At 35.7% G+C, this 24871-nt stretch overlaps 1 protein-coding gene across 1 annotated transcript; it reads right to left on the bottom strand.

The window, feature by feature from the left end:
• Positions 1-1711: 1711 nt before the first annotated feature.
• Positions 1712-18742, bottom strand: LOC123745564 (myosin heavy chain, muscle). The gene is made up of 23 exons (XM_045726223.2): positions 18589-18742; positions 15761-16330; positions 15571-15598; positions 15266-15368; positions 14838-14927; positions 14548-14710; positions 13351-13454; positions 11524-11661; positions 11039-11308; positions 10235-10405; positions 9778-10114; positions 9161-9207; positions 8864-8951; positions 7786-7903; positions 7464-7581; positions 6602-7075; positions 5392-6278; positions 5016-5094; positions 4389-4634; positions 3473-4260; positions 2724-3177; positions 2075-2573; positions 1712-1900 (listed from the first exon to the last, which is right to left on the bottom strand). The coding sequence occupies exons 2-23, from the start codon at positions 16266-16268 to the stop codon at positions 1827-1829; spliced, it is 5784 nt and encodes a 1927-aa protein (XP_045582179.2). The 5' UTR covers positions 16269-16330; positions 18589-18742; the 3' UTR covers positions 1712-1826.
• Positions 18743-24871: the final 6129 nt, after the last annotated feature.

The raw sequence follows: 24871 nt of genomic DNA, 5'->3' as shown, positions 1-24871 counted from the left end.
ATGTGTTCTTATGACAATCCATGTATATATGACATAATCTTTGTTCTTATGACATAATCCATGTTCTTATGACATAATCCATGTTCTTATGACATAATCCTTGTTCTTATGACATTATCTATGTTCTTATGACACTTCATGTTGATATGATTACCACCGTCGACATGTGCAAGAGAAGGAAAGAGACAAAGAAAATCAAAAAGGTTATCACTAGGAGCGGATATGAGGCCACACTTCGTAAACAAAATTCATATTCTTATGACATAATCTAAATTCTTATGACAATACATGTTCTTATGACAATATCCTTGTTCTTTTGATATTATCGATGTTCTTAGAACATTATCTTTATTCTTATGACATAACCTTTGCTCTTAAGGCACAATCCATGTTCTTGTGACATAACCCTTGTTCTTGTGACATAATCCTTGTTCTTGTGACATAATCCATGTTCTTGTGACATAACCCTTGTTCTTGTGACATAATCCATGTTCTTGTGACATAATCCATGTTCTTGTGACATAACCCTTGTTCTTGTGACATAATCCTTGTTCTTGTGACATAATCCATGTTCTTGTGACATAATCCATGTTCTTGTGACATAATCCATGTTCTTGTGACATAACCCTTGTTCTTGTGACATAACCCTTGTTCTTGTGACATAACCCTTGTTCTTGTGACATAATCCATGTTCTTGTGACATAACCCTTGTTCTTGTGACATAATCCATGTTCTTGTGACATAATCCATGTTCTTGTGACATAACCCTTGTTCTTGTGACATAATCCATGTTCTTGTGACATAACCCTTGTTCTTGTGACATAATCCTTGTTCTTGTGACATAATCCATGTTCTTGTGACATAACCCTTGTTCTTGTGACATAACCCTTGTTCTTGTGACATAACCCTTGTTCTTGTGACATAATCCTTGTTCTTGTGACATAACCCTTGTTCTTGTGACATAATCCTTGTTCTTGTGACATAACCCTTGTTCTTGTGACATAATCCTTGTTCTTGTGACATAACCCTTGTTCTTGTGACATAACCCTTGTTCTTGTGACATAATCCTTGTTCTTGTGACATAACCCTTGTTCTTATGGTATTATCCATGTTATTATGGCATAATCCATGTTCTTATGACATCATCCTTGTTCTTTTTAAATTATCAATGTTCTATTAGCATTATCCTTCTTCTTGTGCTATTATCCATGTTATGTCATAACCCTTGTTCTTATATTATCCATTGTCTTATGTCGATATTTTTGTTCTTATAGTATTATCCATGTTCATATTACATTATCCATGTTTTTGTGACATAATCCATGTTCTTATGATATTGTTCTCGTGATATCAGTGTTCTAATAACATTACCCTTGTTCTTGTGATATTATCCATATTATGACATAATCCTACTTATGATATTGTCCATGCTATTATGACACAATCCATGTTCATATGATTTATTAATGATATGAACATGGTGCTTATGACAAGGTTCATATGATCCTTGTTCTTATAACATTCATGTTCTTATTTGTAGTAACTGTATTCTTGTAACGTTATTCAGTTTTGATGTTATTTTTTTAAAGAAATCAAGCATACATTATGATTACATTATGGTTAAAATAAAGAGGATTTTTTTTTGGTTTACGATTTATTTATATATATTGTACACCCTCTTTAGAGTGCCTGCTACTTTTACTAGCTGTGAGTAGCACATAATAATATATAACTAAAGTCCAAAATATCCAATTGCATATGTTTTAATTGACAGGATTGAGAGAAGGGTTTACAGCACTTGGTTCATTATCTTAGTGATATTGAGTTTATCCTTCAATTATCTCAACAACATGTGAGCGGACGATAGAACTGTGAGAAATGTGGCTCACTGTTGTCACACCTGCAATAAGAGTATTGACTTGTAGTAACATCTGGCATTGATAGTACATGCACTGATAGGTGCAAGAAAAATATAATATGTTGTATATAGCATGTTATTTTTCCCTTCTCTATAATATATGTAGTATACCTCGGGATTTACTAGGGTATCCTATATAGTTGAATTAAGCACTACCTTCTAACTCCTGCTGAACCTTGCGGTATTTGGCCAAGTTCAGGGCGGCGATCTCCTCGGCCTCCTCGATCTGGCGCTTGTAGGTTTTGATCTTCTGTTGCAGCTTGTCAACAAGGTCCTGCATCTTATCGTGGTTCTTCTTGTCCTCATCGGACTGGAAGGTGAGCTCCTTGATGCGTCTCTCGCACTTCCTCAGGTTCTTCTGGGCATCAGAGTGGCGGCGGGATTCGTCATCCACTGAGCTTTCCAGTTCACGAACGCGGACTTCCAGCTTGCCTACAGACTTCTTCACTGACTTCTGGGCTGTGGTCTGACTCTCCTCGTACTTGACCTGGAGTCCCTTGTGAGTAACTTCCAGTCCCTTGCGCACCTTCTCGAGATTCTGGGCGTGTTCCTGCTCAGCTCGGAGTTCATCAGCGAGGCGGGCGGCGTCAAGCATGGCCTTCTTGGCCTTGTCCTCAGAGTTCCTGGCTTCATTCAACAACTCTTCGTAGTCGGCCTGTTTAGAAATAAATAGTAGATATATATTATATTTATATATTTAACCTTTATTTGTAATGGGATATCTTTATTTTAATAGGATATAACAGTGTCTTCGGAAACAGAAGTATATTATATTATTATTATTACAATTATCTAGCATTCTTACCTGAAGAGTCTGGGTCTCACTCTCCAACTTCCTCTTTCCAACGATCACGCTGTTATACTGTTCGTAGAGAGAGCTGTGTTGCTCACGAGCTTCATGAACCTCGGTCTCCGCTTGACGACGGCCGCGGTCCGACTGTTCAATGAGAGTGCGAGTTTCTTCCAGCTCTCCGTGGATAGCATTAGCTCGGCGTTCCGAAATACCGTACTGTTCGCGGTACTCCGAAGCAACCCGTTGTTCTTCCTCGACCTTCAGCTGGGCATCCTTGTAATCACTTTGAAGCTTCTTGAGACTCTTTTGCAGATCAACGTATGCCTTATTGGAATGGTCAAGAGCAATTTCGAGCTCGTTGATGTCAGACTCCAGCTTTTTCTTCAAACGAAGAGCTTCAGCCTTTGCCTTAGCCTCGGATTCAAGAGATGCTTGCATAGAATCCATGGCTTGTTGGTGGCATTTTCTGAAGAAAGATAATTATATTATAATTGTTTATATATATAAAATTACATATGTACTGTATTGATATAAAATAAAATTAATGTATAGTACTATCCAAAGAGATGAGAAAAGCTATACTGAAAGAAAATATACACCCAGAACCTGTATCAGAGTATACTATAGTTGTGAACTATATTCAGGACTAAAGTATACATGCTGGCTGATCAGTAAACTATTATCTTTGTGGTGACTTTAATAACCTTCCCGTGGCTGCTACGTTTTAAGTCCAACATCAAACCAAACCAAACAATACTTACCGAGTATTGTCAAACTCTTCCTCCTTCTCCTGAATGCGCCTATCAATCTCCTGCCTGACTTGACTGAGCTCAAGTTGACCACGAAGCACCTTGTTTTCTTCTTGTTCCAGGGCGGCTTCAGCCTCCTCAAGAGCAGCCTGGAGTTCGTCCTTCTCAACCTCAAGCCTCTTGGAATGCTTCTCTAGTTCGTGGTATGATCGCCCACCTTCAGTGATCTGGTCCAGTAAGTCCTTGATTTCATCAGAAAGGTTCTTGTTCTCACGACGGGCAGCATCAAAGTGTTCCAGATTCTCCTCGTAAGCAGCCTTGATACGGAAATGTTCAGAAGAGTAGTTACGTGCCTCCTTCTGAGATGCATCGAGGTCAGCAGCAAGGTCATCAACCTTCAGCTTCCATTCAGCAATGATCTTGTCAAAGTTCCTCTGCTTCTTTTCGGTGGCTGAGGCTAGAGTTTGTACTCGTTCAGCTGAAATCTGAGCCTCTTCGTAATCAGAGAGCAATTTCTGTTTAGATTTCTCAAGACTCAAGTTTTTGACATTGAGCTGTTCGATTTGTGATTCTGCTTCATCCAGACGGGCAGCGAGCTTCAAACGAGCAGCCTCAAGCTCTTCAGAACGTGCAACACCTTCCGATTCATATTTCGAGCGCCACACTTGTGCATCGGCGTTAGCCTTAGAAAGCAATCGCTGGACATCGCCCTTAGCTTCGCTCTCAACATCGAGCTGCTCGCGAAGACTCTGGATGTCGTGCTCCAGGTTGCGGTATTTGCCCAGGAGAGTTGCCCGCTCCTGTAACAGGTAGGTGTTTGCGTGATTGTTTCAAATAACAAATTAATATAAACAAAACATATATATTTATATCATCCTAAAATAGCACGTTTACAAATATATGGCATGTCTGTAAATTTAAAACTTACCCTGCTTTCTTCGTCTGCGAGTTTTCGGTTGTCCTCGAGCTGATTAGTGAGGGACAGTTTCAGCTTGGACAGCTGACCAATCTGGCTCTCAGCTTCCTCCAGTTGACGCACAAGGTCTGCGTTCTCAGTAGCAAGCTTTTTCTTAGTGGCATCATATTCACTGAGTGTTCTGTTGGATTCGTCAATCCTGGCGTGGATTTCAGCCGCTTGCTGCTGAATCTGCTTGGCAGTCTTCTCTGCTGCGTTCTGGTTATTATTCACGAAGTTTAAATTATAATTTGTTATCAACAGTTTTGCTGGTATTAAAGGTGCAACAACTGCATAAGATTACTGAAATGAACCCAATTTTCATATGTCTAATTCTACTTATACTTTAGTTAAATAAGTGTATCCCATTATTTACATTAAAATTATTTTATGTTGCGTTGTTTAGAATTATTGTAGATTTAGCAAAAAAAATTAACTATTGTCATTATGAAAATCTGTAGCAATATATATATATATATATATATATATATATATATATATATATATATATATATATATATATATATATATATATATATATGTAAAGTAAACATCAATAAAAAATTTACTGAATAAAAGCTCTGATGACATGTGACGCACCTTATCGCGGAAAATGGCGTCGTAGGCTGCTTTAGCGTCCTCTGAATCACGTTTTAGGGTGTCCTTGTCCTTCTCCAGCCTGTGTCGAGAAATTTATATATATTGGAGAGTGCTCTTTGATAGGAAGATACGAGATCCTTTTTATTTATAGTTTGGAGAATATTTTGCACTGATTTTTAGTTCTGCCAGATGTTAGATTCAGAGGAAAATGATAAATAATGAGTGAAATTTGTTTAAAAATCCTTATAAATATTTCTTGAAAATAAAGTTGAGACAAATGATAATGATTATTGCACTTAATTTTAATTTTAAGAAATAAATAAAATATTTATTACCGATAATTAACTCCAAGTTTTTGAAGCTGGAATTTGCTTACCTGGCCTTCATCTTGTTGAGATGCTCGATCTGTTCAGACAATTCTGAGATGGCATCATTATGCTTCTTGCGAAGAAGACTGACAGCAGACTCGTGCTGCAAGTTGGTTTCCTCAAGATCATGACGAAGCTTAGACAGTTCACTTTCACGCTTCTTATTCAGCTCGATCTGGGCTGCTGTGGCTCCACCAGCCTCATCCAGACGATCTCCAAGTTCTGAAAGCTCGCGAGCCAGACTTACTTTAGCTTTTTCAACCTTAGCGCGGGCTTGGTGCTCGTGCTCAACCTCTGCTTCAAGTTCCTCCACTCGGGATTGCTGTTCTCTGATTTGCCTTTGTACCTTGAGATACTGAGACTGCTCCTCCTCAACCTTGGCAATTAAAGCAGAATATTCCTTATCCTTGCGATGGATAGTACTCTCAAGGTCCTTATGATTTCGTTCCAGATCAGAAATAGCTTCCTGGGTAAGTTTAAGATCACCTTCAACCTTCCTCTTAGCCTTCTCAACGTCACTGCGAAGTTTCTTTTCGCGTTCAAGAGAATCCTCGAGTTCATCAAGAGTCTGTTCGAGCTTTGACTTCAAGTTGGTGTAGTGATTACATTTATCTTCGATGCTCTGATAGTCTTCGGCAGTCTTCTGATTACATTCTTGGAGTTGTTTTTTCTCCTTGTTAACTTTGTTGATGAGCTCTTCCTGGTGGCTGACTTCTTCATTGAGGGTGTGAATCTGTTGGTCCTTGGTGGCCTTGTCTTGTTCAGCCTTTTGGAGTGCTACTTCGATATCCTCAAGATCCTTCTTCAGGTTTCCAAGCTCCTGTTCCATTTTTTTCTTTCCCTGTGAGAGTTGATTACGGGTTTCTTCTTCCTTACGGAGGCGTTCAGTGACTTCCTGATAATGCGTAACAAACCAGTGATAAGAAACATAGGTTTTAACAAATAGACAGCAAATCGCAAGATATAATGTGCAATCAGATTTCCATTTGTTACAGTGTTGATATCTGTAATGTACGTATTTTATATTAAATTCAAATTACTGTATGCATGTACCGTTTTTTTATTTGAGTTAAAACTAACATAGAAATTTGATCAACCCTAGCCTAACATAATTAAGTCATGCATCGGGACATGCATAGTAGACCAAGCAGTGCGTTCTGGCTATAGGTACGACATATATAATCTATATATTATATTTACTGTGATATATATACTTACGTTCAACTGAGCTTGTAGGTCTGCCTTTTGACTCTCAAGTTTGGCTGTTTTCTCGAGGAAGTCGGACATGCCACTCTTGCTTGAGTCGAGAGCCAGCGCAAGAGAATTCTTCTCCTCCACAAGACTACTGTATGTAGCTTCCAGTTCTTTGCGAGCCTTGGATTCCTTTTCGAATTCTGCCAAACATTTGTTAGCCTGCGATTCGAGGGCATCGATCTCATCATCAGCGCGAGTGACGTTGAGACGGGGCTTAATTGATTGCCAGAGGCTGTACCAAAGCCAGGCGTGCATTAGCTTGTATTTCCTCAGGTTGCGCTGGACAACAAGGAGAGCAACACGCTGGTCCTGGAGTTTCTTGTAGTATTTGCGGCTCTTGAAGCCTCGGATCCACGACTGCAGCCATGTCGTCAACAAGCCCACACGGTCTTCACGGATCTCTTCCAGGGTACCCAGGACACCAGCGCGGAAGAATACCTGTTCCATGCGATAACATTCGAATGATACTCAATGGGCAAAGGAAATGATGACAACAACAACAATAATAACTTATATAAAAATTACTACAGAGGTTTTGATAACATTTTTACATAGCTGTATTTTTTGTCTTTGTCATCTTTACGAATATCTTCTCAGAAAATGTGTTTGGGAGGGATATATAATAGAGAGATGTACACCACATCTCTGTGTATACACTGTCGATAGATCTTAAACCCAACACGAAATCAAAGGTATTTAGGTGTGAACAAGAGTGCTCGACATAGGAAAACAAAAGTCAGTTAACTATATCTTGGTGAGAGAAATGAAGATAAAATGTAATTAAAAATGGATTGCCCCTAACGATATCATAAAATCCTAAATGTACCTTGGTGTTGCCGAGGCGGTAGAGCTCTGCATCGAGCCCAGCCTTGTCGAAGCAAGCCTTGGCTGCCTTCTTATCGTCGGGCTGCTCACACATCTCCTTGGAGGCCAGGATCTTGTAACTGAGATGAAAATCGGCATTTGTAATATTGTATGTAAAAATGTTGCATCAATGCTTAATTGCCAATACAATATGATTCTGTATCATATAAATCCTTCAAAAGATGTGTCGATTAACACTAAAGCTTTGAAGTAATTTCTTTTTTATTTTTCCCTGTTATTTTCGTAATCTAAAGTTTGTTATTTTAATTCATATATTTTCTCACCGGTGCTTGAATTCAGGGTACAACATCCTGTTGGGGAAGCCCTTACGACAGATACGGATGCCCTCAAGCACACCGTTACAGGTGAGCTGATGCATGATAAGGCCGGCCTCTGTCTTACCTGAGGAAGAAAATAAATATACATAAGTGAAAGCTGAAATAATCTTCGGCTCTAAAAGCAGAAGATAATTAACAAATTTGCCGCTGAACTGGAAAGTATGCATTCAGAATCATAGAACCGAAGTTGTGTCACTGTAATTTTTGTTCGCTTTGTTACTCCTAAGAATGAGATTGTTTGTACAAAGGGTGAGTTTTTTTTAAAGTCTTAGTAGCATAATGGATGTGGTATTGCTGGTTGTTTTAAGCTAAGGTTTCTCATATTTGTAAGTGTGTTTGGTTCGGTATAAATTGAAGCTGCTTCGCAAAGGCCATCTACTCCTCTATTATTTTATTATGATAAGTGGAAGTTATCAGAAATATCAGATTATTAGAAATAAAGGAATTAGAAACAATAGGTAATTTACCCATTGTTGTTGGGTAAATATTGTTGCATTGAAGGGATGGGTTTTTGGATGGAGTGTTGGATTGCGATAGGTTTGTTATAGTATAGTGGTGGTGGTGTCGGGTTAGTTGACATTGTGTTGTAGGTTACTATATGGTGGATTGTCGGTGGGAGATTGTGAAAGTGTATTGGTTTCACTGACCAGCTTTAATTAATATTATAATGGCCATGCCAACGTAATATTAAATACTAGTACAGAGCTAAATATTTTCTGAAAATAAAGGCTCGTTAGTGAATGGTGCATTTCTCGATTCACGCTTGTCTACAGTTCATACTCTTCTATCATTGTTCCTATTCTTGGTAACCAAATTTTAGCAATAAAATTATATTTATCATTAATGTATAGGCAAAGTAATATAGTGTCCAAACATATGGTGACAATATAGATGATTAAATGCATCGTTTAAGAAAATGTACAATCAATTTTATCAATTAAATGTTTCTCAACAGTTAATGCTGTCATGATATAATCTAAAGTTTTTGTCATAGCTGCAGCGGAAAGGACATATCATTACTCACCAGGAGTTTTCGTCTCGTTGGGGACGATGCAACGAATGAAGTGGGGGTGAGTAGAATTGAGGGTTCTCATCAGGTTATTCAACTGGTCCTGTGGTAGAAAACAAATTAGGGTTTCGAATATATATTCCAGACATAAGATAAAGGTGAACATTTTTTCTTTAACCTGGAGCGCATGTTTATATATATCCAATGTTCATTATGTCATGTATTTGTAATATTAAAACGTGAGGGTGCACCATATATTAGTTATGTTTTTTACTAAATAAAGTGGAACCAATGTGTAGCAATAATACCTACCCTGTATCCAGAGGACACAGTCTTGAAGGAACCAGATTTTTTAGCACCTAAAAGAAATAAAAAATATTTAGAATCTCAATTAGAATATAATTGTATTTTTGTTCATGTTTTTTCATTATTCTTGGCTTTTAGCTGATTTAGTTAGAATTAAATATCTGGCATTATATGGATAAAACAGATGAGCACTTGAATGAAGAGAAACTTTTTTCTTAATCTCATTGCTTCCAATTCAGACAACAATGACTACTGGAAGCATCTCAGTCTTCAGGTTTGAAGGACCAACGAGAACTCTGTGAAAAGATAAAGGAGTTATTAGCTTTAATTCTCAGACCGGAAGTGAAATTGTAGTATTTACATCTGTGTATAAATGAGAGAAAGAAAATTTCATGTTTATCATCCATTTTCATATTTTCATATTACTTGTCATCTTCCTTTTATTTTTATATTATTGTTAGCTAAAATATAATGTAACAAGTTTATTTTTACCGTCACTGCATGGAACGTTGTTGTAACGTTTTACGAAAATGTTAGGAATACTTGCCACCTATCGTTATTTCTACCGTTTTTGCACGGAGCGTTGTCGAAATAGCTGAATAAAAATAAGAAATACTTACCACCTTTGCCTCCGCCAGATTCAGCGGTACCAGACTGTCCAGGATGGTCAGCGAAGATGGTAACGACAAGTGAGTTGGAAGATTTCTTGAGCTGGTCGACGACGGTGTCGTTGAGGGGATCCTTGTTCTTCTCCAGCCAGCCAGTCAGGTTGTAAGTGACAGTACCAGCGTAGTGAACAATGGCGAAGTGGCCCTCGGGATTACCGGCCTTGGGTGGTTTGGGCTTGATGAACACGGGAGTCTTGCCGAGATGGTTATTGTTCAACTTCTCGGAGAAGGTCTTGTCAGTGGCCTTGGGGAACATAGACTCTTCCTCAAGAATGGAGAGTAGACCCATTTTCTGTTGAAATTATTTTAATGTTAGAAAAATATATTAAGTTGAAAACCAAAGAACTGATTTAAAAAAAATGTGTTATTATTACATGAAATTATCCAAACATTACTGTAATGAACAATTTACCTTCTCAAAGAGCTCGATGCAGGCTTGCAAGTCCATACCGAAGTCGACGAAGACCCAGTTGATACCTTCCTTCTTGTACTCCTCCTGTTCCAGCACAAACATGTGATGGTTGAAGAACTGCTGCAGCTTCTCGTTACAGAAGTTGATACAGATCTGCTCGAAGCCGTTGTCCTGTGGGGGCAAAAATATTTCTTAATAGGCTAGATTCAATATCTCAAATTAATTATTTTTTGTGGCAAGTCTCTTTACACCTGCTTCCACTGCTCATGTTGGAGAAAAACTCAAAATTATAATTCTTCCTTTATTCTAGGAAAAGGTATTAAATAATGCGTTTTGTTAAATATTGTTTGTAATTATATCTGTTAAAGATAAAACCCACAAATATTTGCAGATGTGTATAACAGTTTACAAAAGTTGTGTAATGAAATACACTGAAAATCTCTAAGCTGGTAAGGTCGAGGCTTTACAAATAAAATGTAGCTACGTTCAATCCATGATCGGCTTAATATGGCCGTCTGCAAAGACACATATGTCAATGTTCTCCTCCAGTATAATATGGTATTGTGCGTCGTTCGGCTTTGGTTAGGTTAGGTGTTATGGTTCCTTTAGCAATTATTTGTATTTAGATTGCATGAATAAACCATTTGGGGAAATACTTTTTAAATGTCAAAAGTGATTGAAGCATTTTAGAGAAAAAATTTAACATGATCATTCGCGAGTCATGTGTAAAGTGTTTTTTAATAACAAAATGAAGAACTTTTGTTCAGTGTTTTGAAGATGGGTTTTACTGTTCAAGTTACTTACATCGAAGATCTCGAAGCCGGCAATATCGAGCACACCGATGAACGAATGACGCTTCATGCCAGTCTCAAGGGTCTCATTACACTTTGATACCAAGAACTTGAATACTCTGTCGAATAGACCCTTGGCCAGGGCACCAACTGAATAGTTACACTGGTTCACGTTCATGCCCTTGGACACGAACTCAGCGCCGACCTTGATCTTGGGCTTGGTAATGTTCCTGTACAGGTCTTCAGCTTCAACGCCAAGAAGCTTGGCAACTTTGTCTCCAACCTGATAAAGAGGAATCAGCGAGTTACTTTTCAACATTAGAATCTATCAAGGATACTTTATGACTGGATCAGTGATTCAAGTGAACATAATCATTTAAGTATTGCCACACTATTTGTTGTTGTTTTAGATTTAGCTACTCAGAACGAAATGTCCATGTAGCACGGGCTACAGAGAGCCCGTAAAACACACTATAATAAACTTGTAATTATAATCACCTCAGTGCCGTCGATCTCAGCCTGCTCCTCGCGACCCCTCTGCTTGAACTTCATCTCACCGAAGTGCATGACTGCAGCAGTCACCTTGTAGACATCCAAAACTTCTTGTTTTGTGAATCCAAGAATGTCGAAGGCGTCCTGGAATTTGAACAGAAAAGCGAGATATTAGTCAATTGAGATGGCATCTTTTAAATCTATTAGCAGGTAAAAATGTTTACATATAATGTGTAAATTATTATAAAAGTAAGTGCTGTAAGCAAAATGTGTTATTACAAGAGTTGATAAAATCTCCGCATGCATCTCTATGTCGATGTTTAAGTACTTGCTAATAATTGACACCAGCGGCAGATACGATCCTGATGATAGAAAATGAAAATTTACGAAAACCAATTGACATCTATTGAAGTTTATGGGAGCTTCTCAGTCGACACTAAATGTTCTCTTTAAATGCATCACACATACGCACTAATTATATATATGCTTGTATATATATCCATATGTGTATATTTACATATGAGTTATAGTTATACAAAATAAGAAAAGATTAAACCTTGCAAATATATTGAAGAAACACAACTGGCAAATCCTAACTGCTACTCTCTCATTTTTTTGTGGAGGAAGCAGTGACCTGCCACGGAACAACCTGTGGCAGTGGAAGACGTCGTCAATAGGTAAACACAAACGTGAAGGCAGAAGTCAGCATCTGATTGCACAATAACATGATGTATTTATGAAATAAATATTGTGACAATGAATGGGATAGATTTCATGTTTCTGGGAAGTCTAGAGACATGCGTTAGATCCCACTCCATTGCCATAATATTTTTTCAGCATTTAATTGTTTTCAGGTACAGAAAGGAAAATATTGCATGTAGTTTGTATCTTCTGTGATACTGTTGCCTTATGATATATTATATATATAAATATATATATATATATATATATATATATATATATATATATATATATATATATATATATATATATATATATATATATATATATATATATATATATATAATTTCAACCCGTCCTCTCCAAAATTATAACACATTTACCAGCTGAAAGACATGTATACATGATCTGTACTGTTGCATCCATATAACAGAAGGTATTGTGTACTATTGAAATTGTCAACGAAAATATAATGCAATGAAGAATTGGGAAACAACGACAACCCAGCTTATCCTAAGGTTAACAAAACTCTCCTTAGGCTTAATATAAACAGTCCTTGGTCTATTATAATCAAACCTATTTCTAATCGTACATAAATTTGCCCTTTTTTGGCATACGATAGGTTAGGATAGTCATAGGTTTGCTTATGTTGGGCCTAGGATAGAATAGATTATGCTGTCTTCATTATTGCTTTCATCGCTATGTTTCGATATAAAATTGTATAAATTTACAAACTTCATTAAATATAAAATTTCAACAGTACAGGATGTGAACTATAATAGGGATGCAACAATCCATACTTTGTAAATATATCTCACTATTGCTATATTTATTACCATTTTGGAGGACAAGTAGGATACTTCATGGTCATTAGGGTACATTGAACATGCTTTTATCTTTGAACTTTTGTACTGTTCGTCTGATTTCCTTTTCAGATCTGAACAGTGAAAGGGATCATTGATAAATTTTAGTATTTGTGTAGAGATAAATCTTAGTATATGTATAAATGTAAAATACAAAGAATTACAACAGTAAGATCTACCCAATCGATATTAGTCCCCCAACATATCGATTGTAAGGTTTGTATTCTAATACTGAAAGCACTCACACCGGTGTTTGGGCCGGATTGATACGCCTAGTTAAACCACTCACGTGACAGAACTGCATGTCTTCGCCGTCATCAATGGAGGGGACGGTGACCTTGCCCTGAGACACGTAGTGATAATCGTAGATGTCGTTGCTAAGGAAACACAGGGCTGCAGATGGGAGTAAACATGTAGGCAATGGGACCAAAATGTGATGAAAATTCCCCTCTCTAAATTAGTCTTTTAACCAAATGGGGAATTTTAGTTTAATTCCCTCATTAAAAATGATAAGGGGTCATAATAAATTCGCTCATTTTAGAGACTGCTAAAACTTCAGTTTCTCTGAGATATTCCGATCGCTTCACTTTCTAGGTGAATAATGATTTATAGTTTCATAATGAAAATTTTAGTATTTATAAATGGTCTCGGAATTCATCGACTTCATGATAATTCATAATACGGCAGTGTCAAACTCATCAGTTCCCGTACATTTCATAAATGACCTGAACGATGGAGACAGTAGTGGACCAGTAATTATTCTACACTTTAGAATATATTCTTGAAATGGGCGAGAATAATTGTTAATGCAATTGGTAGATAAAATAATTTCCACTCAGCAGGGGCGTTTAAACGATATTGGTAAATGATAAATTTCACGAGTTCAAAGGGTACTACATACTAATTTTATCTTTGAACGCCTGCAAATCTATTAGTCTAATTTGCAATATAAAATTTACAAGAAATGTTGAAAGCAACAGGATGCTAAGTTTGCAATTGCAAAATATATCAGCTTGTCTGAAAGGACACACACTCTTGTTATTTACGGATGGTTTTATTTTCCGTTTTGTTGCCCAGGTGCTGTATATCGACGCTAAAAACAGTGAACTATCTCGAAAGTAGAACAAGCACACATATGTGTGTGTGCATATTATATATATATATAATATATATATATTTAATATATATATATATATATATATATATATATATATATATATATATATATATATATATATATATATATATATATATATATATATATATATATATTTGGCCTAAGTAATTTTTGTGGATTCAGGGAATGCGCAAATCACAGTGATGAGATCATCGATGACAGTATTCGGAAGATTAGTTGACTTTGGGGTGTTCTTAAACATCCCAAAGAATATGAACCATTAGCAATATGAACCACCGTTGACTTTTCTACATTACATAAGTCGAAATCTACTTTGCACACACTAGAGACCACTAAGTAAGTACTTACGTTTAATCAGCGGGATCTGGTCGGACATCATCTCGTAGAAGATATGGTAGGAGCGCTCAGCAGCCTGCTGGGAGATGACGCGAGCCTTCTCCAGCAGGTAGACCTCAATGTCAGCACCGGCCAGCTTGCCGTTGGGTTGGAAGTGGATACGGATGAACTTACCCTGTGTGGAGAACAGAGTCCATCACTAATCAAGGAGCATAAAAATATTAAACCCCACAGGTTAAATTTGTTAATAGATCAGCACTAATATTCCTGGTGTATAAAAGCAGTATACAAGAGGAACTTACGAAGCGGGAGGAGTTGTCGTTACGGGTGGTCTTGGCGTTACCGAAGGCTTCCAGTACAGGGTTGGTCTGGATGATCTGGTCCTCCAGGTTCTGAAGTAACAATTAAAAAAAGGTATTTTAGTGTCAGGTTTTCGAAAATAAATCCCTAATAATGATGCAGAATTGTACTAACAACAATCAAAATTACAACTTTTTAACAAACAACAAAGAGAAGATTAATAAAATTTACATTATTCGAGTGTGAGATTGTTTTATCAAGGAGCATGGTATACCTCGCTAATCGGTATACATATAATGAGTTTACTCTATTTCTGGACTACGTTAAAGACTTTCTTAAACTCAACACAGGCCAACTCTGGCAGCCAAGGAAGTAAATCTTTAAGAAAGCAGATGTCTGCTCCAATTAAAATATATTTAATTATTCTTACCTGCTTGACTGCTTCGCCTGGTTTCTTTTCGGTGGCGCCGACGTTGGCGAAGTAGGAGAGTACCTTCTTGGTGTTCTCAGTCTTGCCGGCACCGGACTCACCGCTGTGGGTTACAAAGTGATATTATGAAATTCACCGCCTTAGAATTAAACTGAACTTAAGTTTGTATCGTTAATAACGATATTAAAGTAATCTAAATAATATAAAACACTCTATTCCTTTTTATAAGCCAATGTTTCAGATCGTAGATCGTATATATATAAACGTAACTAAACATATATGCATGCATATACTATTGAACTTACGTGATAAGCATGGACTGGTTCTCGTTACCTGTTAACAAAGATAATATACAATTTAATTTCATAGTTTATGCTTTATATTAATTTTCAATTTGTATAGTTATAATTGCATATTTGATAACATAGTTGATGTGAAACTTAGAGTTTATTACCCTTTCTAATTTTATTGATATAAAAAATTGGATACACTCACTCTGCAGCATGTTCATGTAGGCGCCGTCAGCGATAGCGAAGAGATGGGGAGGTACTTCATTACGCCTCTTGCATTGGTAGATTTTGACTGCGCGGTTGGTGTAGATGGGGAAGCGCTTGTAGGGGTTGACGGCAATACAGAAGAGACCGGAGTAGGTGTAGATGAGCTGAGCAACATAACGGGACTTCAAGTTGTAGAGGACGGAAGCATCGTTGAGGTAGGTCAAGTTGGACATGTCCTCGCATTTCTCGTACTTGGGAGGGTTGACCTGACCAACAAGATCCTTCTTCCAGTTCTTGGTCTCACCGTTAGCCAATACAGTGACAAGATCGCCCTTAGTTCCTTGGATAAGGCCCTCAATAAAACCTTCCTCAGGATGGGGAACCCAACAGGATTTCTTGGCGTCATAGGGTTTTGACTGATCTTTCATTCTCATCTCCCTGGAGATGAACAGGTATTCGGTCGGATCAGGGTCGGGTCCCTCGGACTTTTTTACGTGGCCGGGCATGTTGGTGGTGAGTGCCTAAAGTCGTCTAATTCTCAAATATATAATATCTTCCCTGGATGGACCTGTAATTAAAATACAAAACTCATTAGTATATTAGCCATATAATAGCAATATTAGTGTAATCAATATTATGTATGAACACATGACTAATGCGCCAAGATATTCCTGGTTCTTGGAAAGTTGTTCTAGTGCGAAATTAAGCTTTGTATTTCAGTTAGCAAGCTTAAAAAAAGTAGAAAAAGCTGATTTAGCTGGATTTGGTCTTTGTTTTATGCCGTAGTTCTAAAAAATAGATTTCTGGCTATCATAATATATAATCGGAAATTCATATGAAAGACGCTGTTGCAAATATATATATATATATATATATATATATATATATATATATATATATATATATATATATATATATATATATATATATATATAAAGGTGGACTTTCTTTATTAAATTTAGTTTTCTTTTTCTTTTAATTTGCGCAAAATTAACTGCAGTAAACCGTTTTATGTTTGCCTGGGTTTTGTTTACACTGATTGCCAGATTATTACTAACGTGTTATCTTAGTACAGTGTTAGATAACACCTTGTATTATATATTAGGAAAAATGGGTTCATTGAAACTTTTTAGTCGTTCACTTCCCTTAAATACTTGATTTCAAAGGGCTGATTCGATTCCCTTCAAAGCCCAGCCAGAAGAATATTTTTTTATTCAAAGATATTGCATTATATCTGCCAAATGGAATATTTTCCAAGATATTGTATTTGTTACATCAGTAAACAGACATTCTTGCTCAGTAATACTGTATTGTAACAAATATTTTTGTTCCAGTGTACTGTATTGTTTTACCAGTCAACAAACTTTTTTTTCCAATATACTGCATTGTTGTACCAGTAATATTTTTTTCAGAATGTTGTATTGTTCCAGTTAACAAAAATACTGTTGTTCCATAATACTGTATTGTTGTACCAGTCAACAAAAACACTTTTGTTCCAGAATATTGTATTGTTGTACCAGTCAACATTTGTTTCAATATACTGTATTATTGTACCAGTCAATTTTGTTTTCTATTATACTTTATTGTACCAGTCAACAGACATTTGTGTTTCAATATTCTGTATTATTGTACCAGTAATTTGTTTTGTTGTTCCAATAACTTATTTTTCAAGTATATTGTACCAGTCAAGACACTTTTGTTCCAGAATACTGTATTGTTGAACCAGTCAACAAATATTTTCGTTTCGATATACTGTATTGTACCAGTCAATTTGTTTTGCTCCATGATGCTGTATTGTTGTACCAGCCAATCAACAGTATTTTTGTTTCAATATACTGAGTCGTTGTACCAGTCAACATTTTGTTTTCCAGAATACTATATTGTACCAGTCAGCAAACAGTTTTGCTTCAATATACTGAGTCGTTGTACCTGTCAACAATTGTTTTCCAGTATACTGTATTGTACCATTCAACAAGACATTTTTGTTCCAGTATATTGTATTGTTGAACCAGTCAACAAACATCTTTGTTCCAGTATACTGTATTGTTGTACAAGTCAAAATTTTTGTTCCAGTATACTGCATTGTACCAATCAATGAAAAAAATTTCCACTACACTCTATTGGACCAGTACTGTATTGTTGTACAAGTCAAAATTTTTGTTCCACTATACTATTGTTGTACCACTCAATGAACATTTTTTTTCCACTACACTCTATTGCACCAGTCAATAGACATTTTTGTCCCAGAATACTGTATTGTGACTCTAGTTCTAACATTAATACTAAGTGTTCTGGTACAAAACTTTGCTTCAAACTGTGTTTTTCGTTTGCATTTTCTGATGATTGTCAATTCATATAGTTTAAAATTGTTACGTGTTCCAGGCACTATAAGAAGGGTCACGACTAGTAAGTGAGCGTCTGAGAGCTACAAGAACTTGTTCTGTGACCTCGTTATCGTTGATAGTAATTGTAACAATTATTCAACTTTGTATTCACAAGACCGATAAGCTCAAGCAAACTGTTTTATCTGCGTACACAGAGTCATCATAAATGTTAAAATCCTCATTGTAAACAGCTCATAAACTGTTTGCAATAATTTACACACATTAAGCTATCGATGTTATAAAAACAAATCACTTTTCTATAACAACACACACAAATATACTGAATTCAAAGTGAACTTGTAACTTACAAGCTCATTGTATACAGTTTATAAACTGTTTGCAATAATTTACTCACAATAGGCTATCGCTGTTATAAAAACAAATCACTTTTCTATAACAACACACACAGATATACTGAATTCAAAGTGAACTTGTAACTTACAAGCCGCGCTTCACTGCACCACCACGAGCACACCACGTCTCGAGCTCACCACCGTCTCGAGCACCCACGGAAGGGCGTCTGAGGGCGCCTGGTCCACCGACTTACCAGGTCGCCACGTGAGGTGTAACACAAGCTCCGGTAAGTTAAGAATAGCACTTCGCCAGGCCTGGTCACCTGCGGCAAATTTTTCCCTCTTGGCAACCCACTGTCTCGAGAGAGCGTACCAACCGCCGTCCAGTCTGGTTACTCATTTCTTATTTAACAACGATTTTCACGAGCTCTTTGATAATAGGTGCTCTATCTCTGGGAATGTATGAATGTCATGAGTATTAAAACTGCGTAAAAATCTAGGCTAAATGTTCTTTCTGAGCTCGTCTCAATTTTTGTTTTGTGCCTCGTGTCGCTTCCGTATTTGGAAAGGTGCGTCCCCCGACCTCGTTGAGACAATCCAACCAGTTTCTTCAGTTTAATACTTCTCAGTCTCCAGTTCAGTATGATTGACAAATGCCGCGTCTCTAATCATCCCGATATTACGCCATAGTTAAAGTATAATATGTAATTTTTAGTGTAAGTAAAATTTTGTTTGTAGTAAAAAATGTTTTAAACATTTCTTAGTTTCTAAGCTTCTTTTTCTGAGCTTCTTTAAGTTTCAAAGTGCATTTTATATTTCTAAGTGTATTTGCTCATTTTTGCGATAGGTGAAGTTTGCTTAGATTTGGTATATTTAAGTTAGATTTGCACTTACTGAAATAGAGAGATAGGCAATTCCTTACTGAAAGCTGCAATTTCACTAAGTGCATTTTGTTACTACGTAGCCATGTCAAATTACATATTTGTCTTTATTTCAGTTTATTATAGGGTAGGGTATATTATAGGGTTAGGGTATTTATTATAGGGAACCTAACCTATAGGGTAAGTTAGGATCGGTTTGGTTATATATATCTACGTTAGTTTTAATTCAAATTAACAAAAATGATCTTATACATAATGAAATGGATAGCTTTATAATTTCATAAGAAAATTAAAAAATATATATAAATTCAGGAAAACTTGGCTTATTAGGTAAATCGGGCCTTGCATAATAGGCCGAGCACTGCGTTCTGGCTACTAGGTACAACATATATGGTTATACATATCTACGTATATATATATATATATATATATATATATATATATATATATATATATATATATATATATATATATATATATATATATATATATATATATGTCGTACCTAGTAGCCAGAACTCACTTTTTGGCCTACTATGCAAGGCCCGATTTGCCTAATAAGCCAAGTTTTCCTGAATTAATATATTTTTTCTAATTTTTTTCTTATGAAATGATAAAGCTACCCATTTAATTATGTATGAGGTATATTTTTTTTATTGGAGTTAAAATTAACGTAGATATATGACCGAACCTAACCAACCCTACCTAACCTAACCTAACCTATCTTTATAGGTTAGGTTTGGTTAGGTAGCCCAAAAAGGTAGGTTAGGTTAGGTTAGGTAGGTTAGGTAGTCGAAAAACAATTAATTCATGAAAACTTGGCTTATTAGGCAAATCGAGCCTTGCATAATAGGCTGAGAAGTGAGTTCTGGCTACTAGGTACGACATATATATATATATATATATATATATATATATATATATATATATATATATATATATATATATATATCGTCCCTAGTAGCCAGAACGCACTTCTCGTCCTACTTTGCAAGGCCCGATTTGCCTAACAGACCGAGTGATTTTCTTTATTTTTAAAAACTTGTTTTCAGTTGGTTTATTTTGATTTATATTATTTTATTATATTAAGAACAAATTATTGACTTAATTATGTTAGTTTAGGTTAGGTTAAGAGAGGTTAGGGTCGGCCATATATCTACGTTAGTTTTAACTCGAATTAAAAAAAATATTAACTCATATATAATGAAATGGATAGCTTTAACATTTCAATAGAAAAAAATGGAAAATTATATAAATTATAAAAACTTGGCTTATTAGGCAAATCGAGCCTTGCATAGTAGGCTTAGTACTGTGTTCTGGCTACTAGGTTCAACATTATATATATATATATATATATATATATATATATATATATATATATATATATATATATATATATATGTCGTACCTAGTAGCCAGAACGCACTTATCAGCCTACTATGCAAGGCCCAATTTGCCTAATAAGCCAAGTTTTCATGAAATAATTGTTTTTCGACTACCAAACCTACCTAACCTAACCTAACCTAACTTTTTCGGCTACCTAACCTAACCTAACCTATAAAGATAGGTTAGGTTAGGTTAGGTAGGGTTGGTTAGGTTCGGTCATATATCTACGTTAATTTTAACTCCAATAAAAAAAATTTACCTCATACATAATGAAATGGGTAGCTTTATCATTTCATGAGAAAAAAATTAGAGAAAATATATTAATTCAGGAAAACTTGGCTTATTAGGCAAATCGGGCCTTGCATAGTAGGCTGAAAAGTACGTTCTGGCTACTAGGTACGACATATATATATATATATAATATTGTTGTTCAGCCTACTCTGTAAGTGTTTGGATGGCTTCCTTATTCGTATTAAGTTGATGCCGTATGAGGTCTTGCGTATACCTATAGGTAAACTCTGCGTTATGGACTTCTGAGTTATGTGGGTTTATATTGGTGTATACTGGCAGCAGGTTTTTATTTATACATGTTTCATTGAATATGACTACATATTCTGTATTGACTATTTTCTTGTTTAGGGCTTCTATCCCTCTGAATAATGCTCTTGCATTTTGGTTTAATTGGAAGAGGAATTCTCCAAACCTCATCTTCGTTCGAGGTAAAGAAAAATAAATAATTAGCTGTAGAATGCATTACACTTATTATAGTGGACGTTAGAAGGAACTTTTTCAGTGTCAGAGTAGTTAACGGATGGAATGCATTAGGCAGTGATGTGGTGGAGGCTGACTCCATACACAGTTTCAAATGTAGATATGATAAAGCCCAGTAGGCTCAGGAATCTGTACACCAGTTGATTGACAGTGCAACCCGTTCTCGCACTTGCTTATAGTCAAAATTTGGCATATGAATAAATGCATATGTGACATACTAATTTATTGTGAATATTTGAGTTTACCTAGAAATGATGAATAGAAAATACCGACCTAACCTAACCTTCTTAATATGTTAAGATATTACAGTTAGTACTGAACCTATACCTATATTTATATTACAGTTTTATAAAAATAATAAAACAAAACTAAAATATTTGAATTAATTGTAAAGTAACTCAGGATATTGTAAAATTTTGTATAAAATCTCTATTGTTTAATAAAACTGAGAAGAAGAGTTAGTGCCTTGGAAAAAAAATGTCTTGGAATATGTCATATATATACTTATTTATAATCAAAATAGTGACTATAAGCAATAAGTCCTATTTGTGCTATCTTGCGCAAGAGCGGGTTGGACAGTTGAGAGGCGGGCCCAAAGAGCCAGAGCTCAATCCCTGCAAGCACAAATAGATGAGTACACACACACACACGCCTTGGTTTTACTCTTATATAAGGCATAGGTTTGATAATTTTGGAGTGAGCACCATAGACTAGGTCCTTTTATTTGCATGGAGTGTTTGTGCAGATTTAGTTTGACAATGGGACTAATTACGCTCTAATTATGACGATTTAAACATATTAAAGACATTTTCCTTAATATGTTCTCAATGTATCAATAATAATATCTATAATATTATAGAAATATACTGACACAAATAGGTGAGTATACACACACACACACACACATATATATATATATATATATATATATATATATATATATATATATATATATATATATATATATATATATATATATATATATATATATATATATATATATATATATATATATACATATATAGGTCGATATAAGGAGCGGTTTCCTCATATGGGCCTTGTGCAATTTCCTTAATATGATGTCCAAACCACACTCCAGAAGATGAAGAGACGACGACGTTTCGGTCCGTCCTGATCCATTATTAAGTCTATTGTGGTCCATTTAAGTCCACAATAGACTTGATATTGTAGTCCTTAAATAAAACATATTAAAGACATTTTCCTTAATATGTTCTTAAATATGTTCTCAATGTATCAATAATAAGTTCTATAATATTATTCATAATAATTATTATTTTATTTATACAAAAATTATAGTTTAGACAGTAAGTCAAAATAACGTGGGTGAAAATTAGACACCCAACCCACACGTCTGAAAATAAAGGAAGTGGTGACATGATCCGTCCAGGATTTTCAGATGTGTGTTTTGGGTGTCTTAATAATATATATTTATTATATTGCATTGTATGTGTACATGGTACTGCATAACAGTATTTGTTTTAAGGCTTCTAGTCAACCTCAGCATGTCCTTTCTAATACAGTTTTCATACAACGTACAGTACAGTAAAACCACGAGTCCATGCCACATTAAGACCTCTGAATGATAGCTATTCGGGTCTGGCAGGAATAACTTAGTTAACTGCCAAGCATGTCGACTATTCTAGGAAAGTATATGAATTTACCACCTTGAGAACAAGTACGCTCATCAAAACAAATCAAAACACGTTATAATGTATCTCCTACAAATTCCGGAGCATTTACTCAACAGAATATAGCGAGTTCTTGCCTAATAATATGTCGCAACAACATTTGAATACGAAGGAAATCGTTTCGATTTGGTAAGAGTGAGAGCGGAGTCAGTGGGAAATCCCACAGGAGATGGGCTGGCTGGCTGGCTGCTGGCCCGGCATTTGTGTAAAAGAGTCCGTGCTCTAAAATGGGTGACGGTAAGTGTATACGTTTGTGTGAGCGTGCATGTATTGATTTCTGGCACACACACACATCATTAAACTAGAAAATGTGCAAAGGTATGCAACTAAACGACTTTTGGAAATGAAATACAAGAGTTACGATAAGAGGTTGAGGTGTTAAATAAGTAGAATATAGAAGAAAAAGAGGTGACATGATCACTACGTACAAAATAGTAACAAAAATCGACAAAAGTGACAGATAATAATTTCTGAAAACTGGAACTTTCTTCTGCAATGACAAGTACAAGAGGACATAGGTTCAAACTAAGGAAACAAAGCTGTAGAACAAATATTAGAAAGTTCACTTTTGCAAACATAGTGATAGACGGTTGGAATAAGTACACCATCTTTGATAAATGGTTCACTGGCTAGACGTTTGGTTTTAGCTTTATTGTTGTATAAAAAGGTGATAGGAACACGTCCACTAACACGTTTCGAGTGGATCTCGAACCCTCAGCTCAGAGACATTCCGCTTCCCAGGATATGATCCATATCAGTGACACGAAATATATATCCCTATGTTATATCACACAAATTAATTATTCATTTTAATATTTATGTCTGTTTCTTACCACACAAAGAAATGTGTTAGCCAATTACTCATTATTCTACGAGTAAAAGTGATGATAACCAGTTTTCTTTTTTTCAATAATCATATGATAATTGTATAATTATATCAAGTACTAATATCCAAATATAAAAATGCTATTGTTTTAGTTTATAATAACTACTAGCTAACGTTTTTGATTGTCAGAATTATGAAATATATTAATATTCTGAACTTTTATACTAGCTGAAGTGATACATACTTGACACTTATAAATAAATGATATAGCCTTGACAGGTTTAAGTATAGGGAAGAGCTTTGACAGGTTAAAGTATAGGAGAGAGCCTTGACACATTTAAATAAATAAGAGAGCCTTGACAGTTATAAGTTAATGATATAGCCTTGACATGTATAGGTAAATGATAGAGCCTTGAAATATATGAGTGAATGATAAAGCTTTGGCAGGCATAAATTAAAGATTGAGCCTTAATAGGTGTATACAATAATAGAGCTTCTACAGGTTTAAGTATGCTATAGAGCCTTGATAAGTATACATAAAGATAGAGTCAAAGGCATAAACGTTAAAGCCTTGACAAGAATAAGTAAATGGCAACGCCTTGACAGGTATAAGCTAATGATAGAGCCTTGACTGGAATAAGTTAATGATAGAGCCTTGACAGGTATAAGCTAATGATAGAGCCTTGACTGGAATAAGTTAATGATAGAGCATTGAAAGGTATGTTAGTGATGGAGCTTTGCATTGACAGGTATACATGATAGAGCTTTGCTTTGACAGGTAAACATGATAGAGCCTTGCTTTGAATGGAATACATGATAGAGCCTTGCCTTGACAGGTATACATGATAGAGCCTTGCCT

The sequence above is a fragment of the Procambarus clarkii genome, chromosome 71, assembly GCF_040958095.1.
Source record: "Procambarus clarkii isolate CNS0578487 chromosome 71, FALCON_Pclarkii_2.0, whole genome shotgun sequence".
Classification (NCBI taxonomy): Eukaryota; Metazoa; Arthropoda; class Malacostraca; order Decapoda; family Cambaridae; genus Procambarus; species Procambarus clarkii.
The sequence above is the reverse complement of the archived record's forward strand: the minus strand, read 5'-3'. Positions and strand labels throughout refer to the sequence as shown.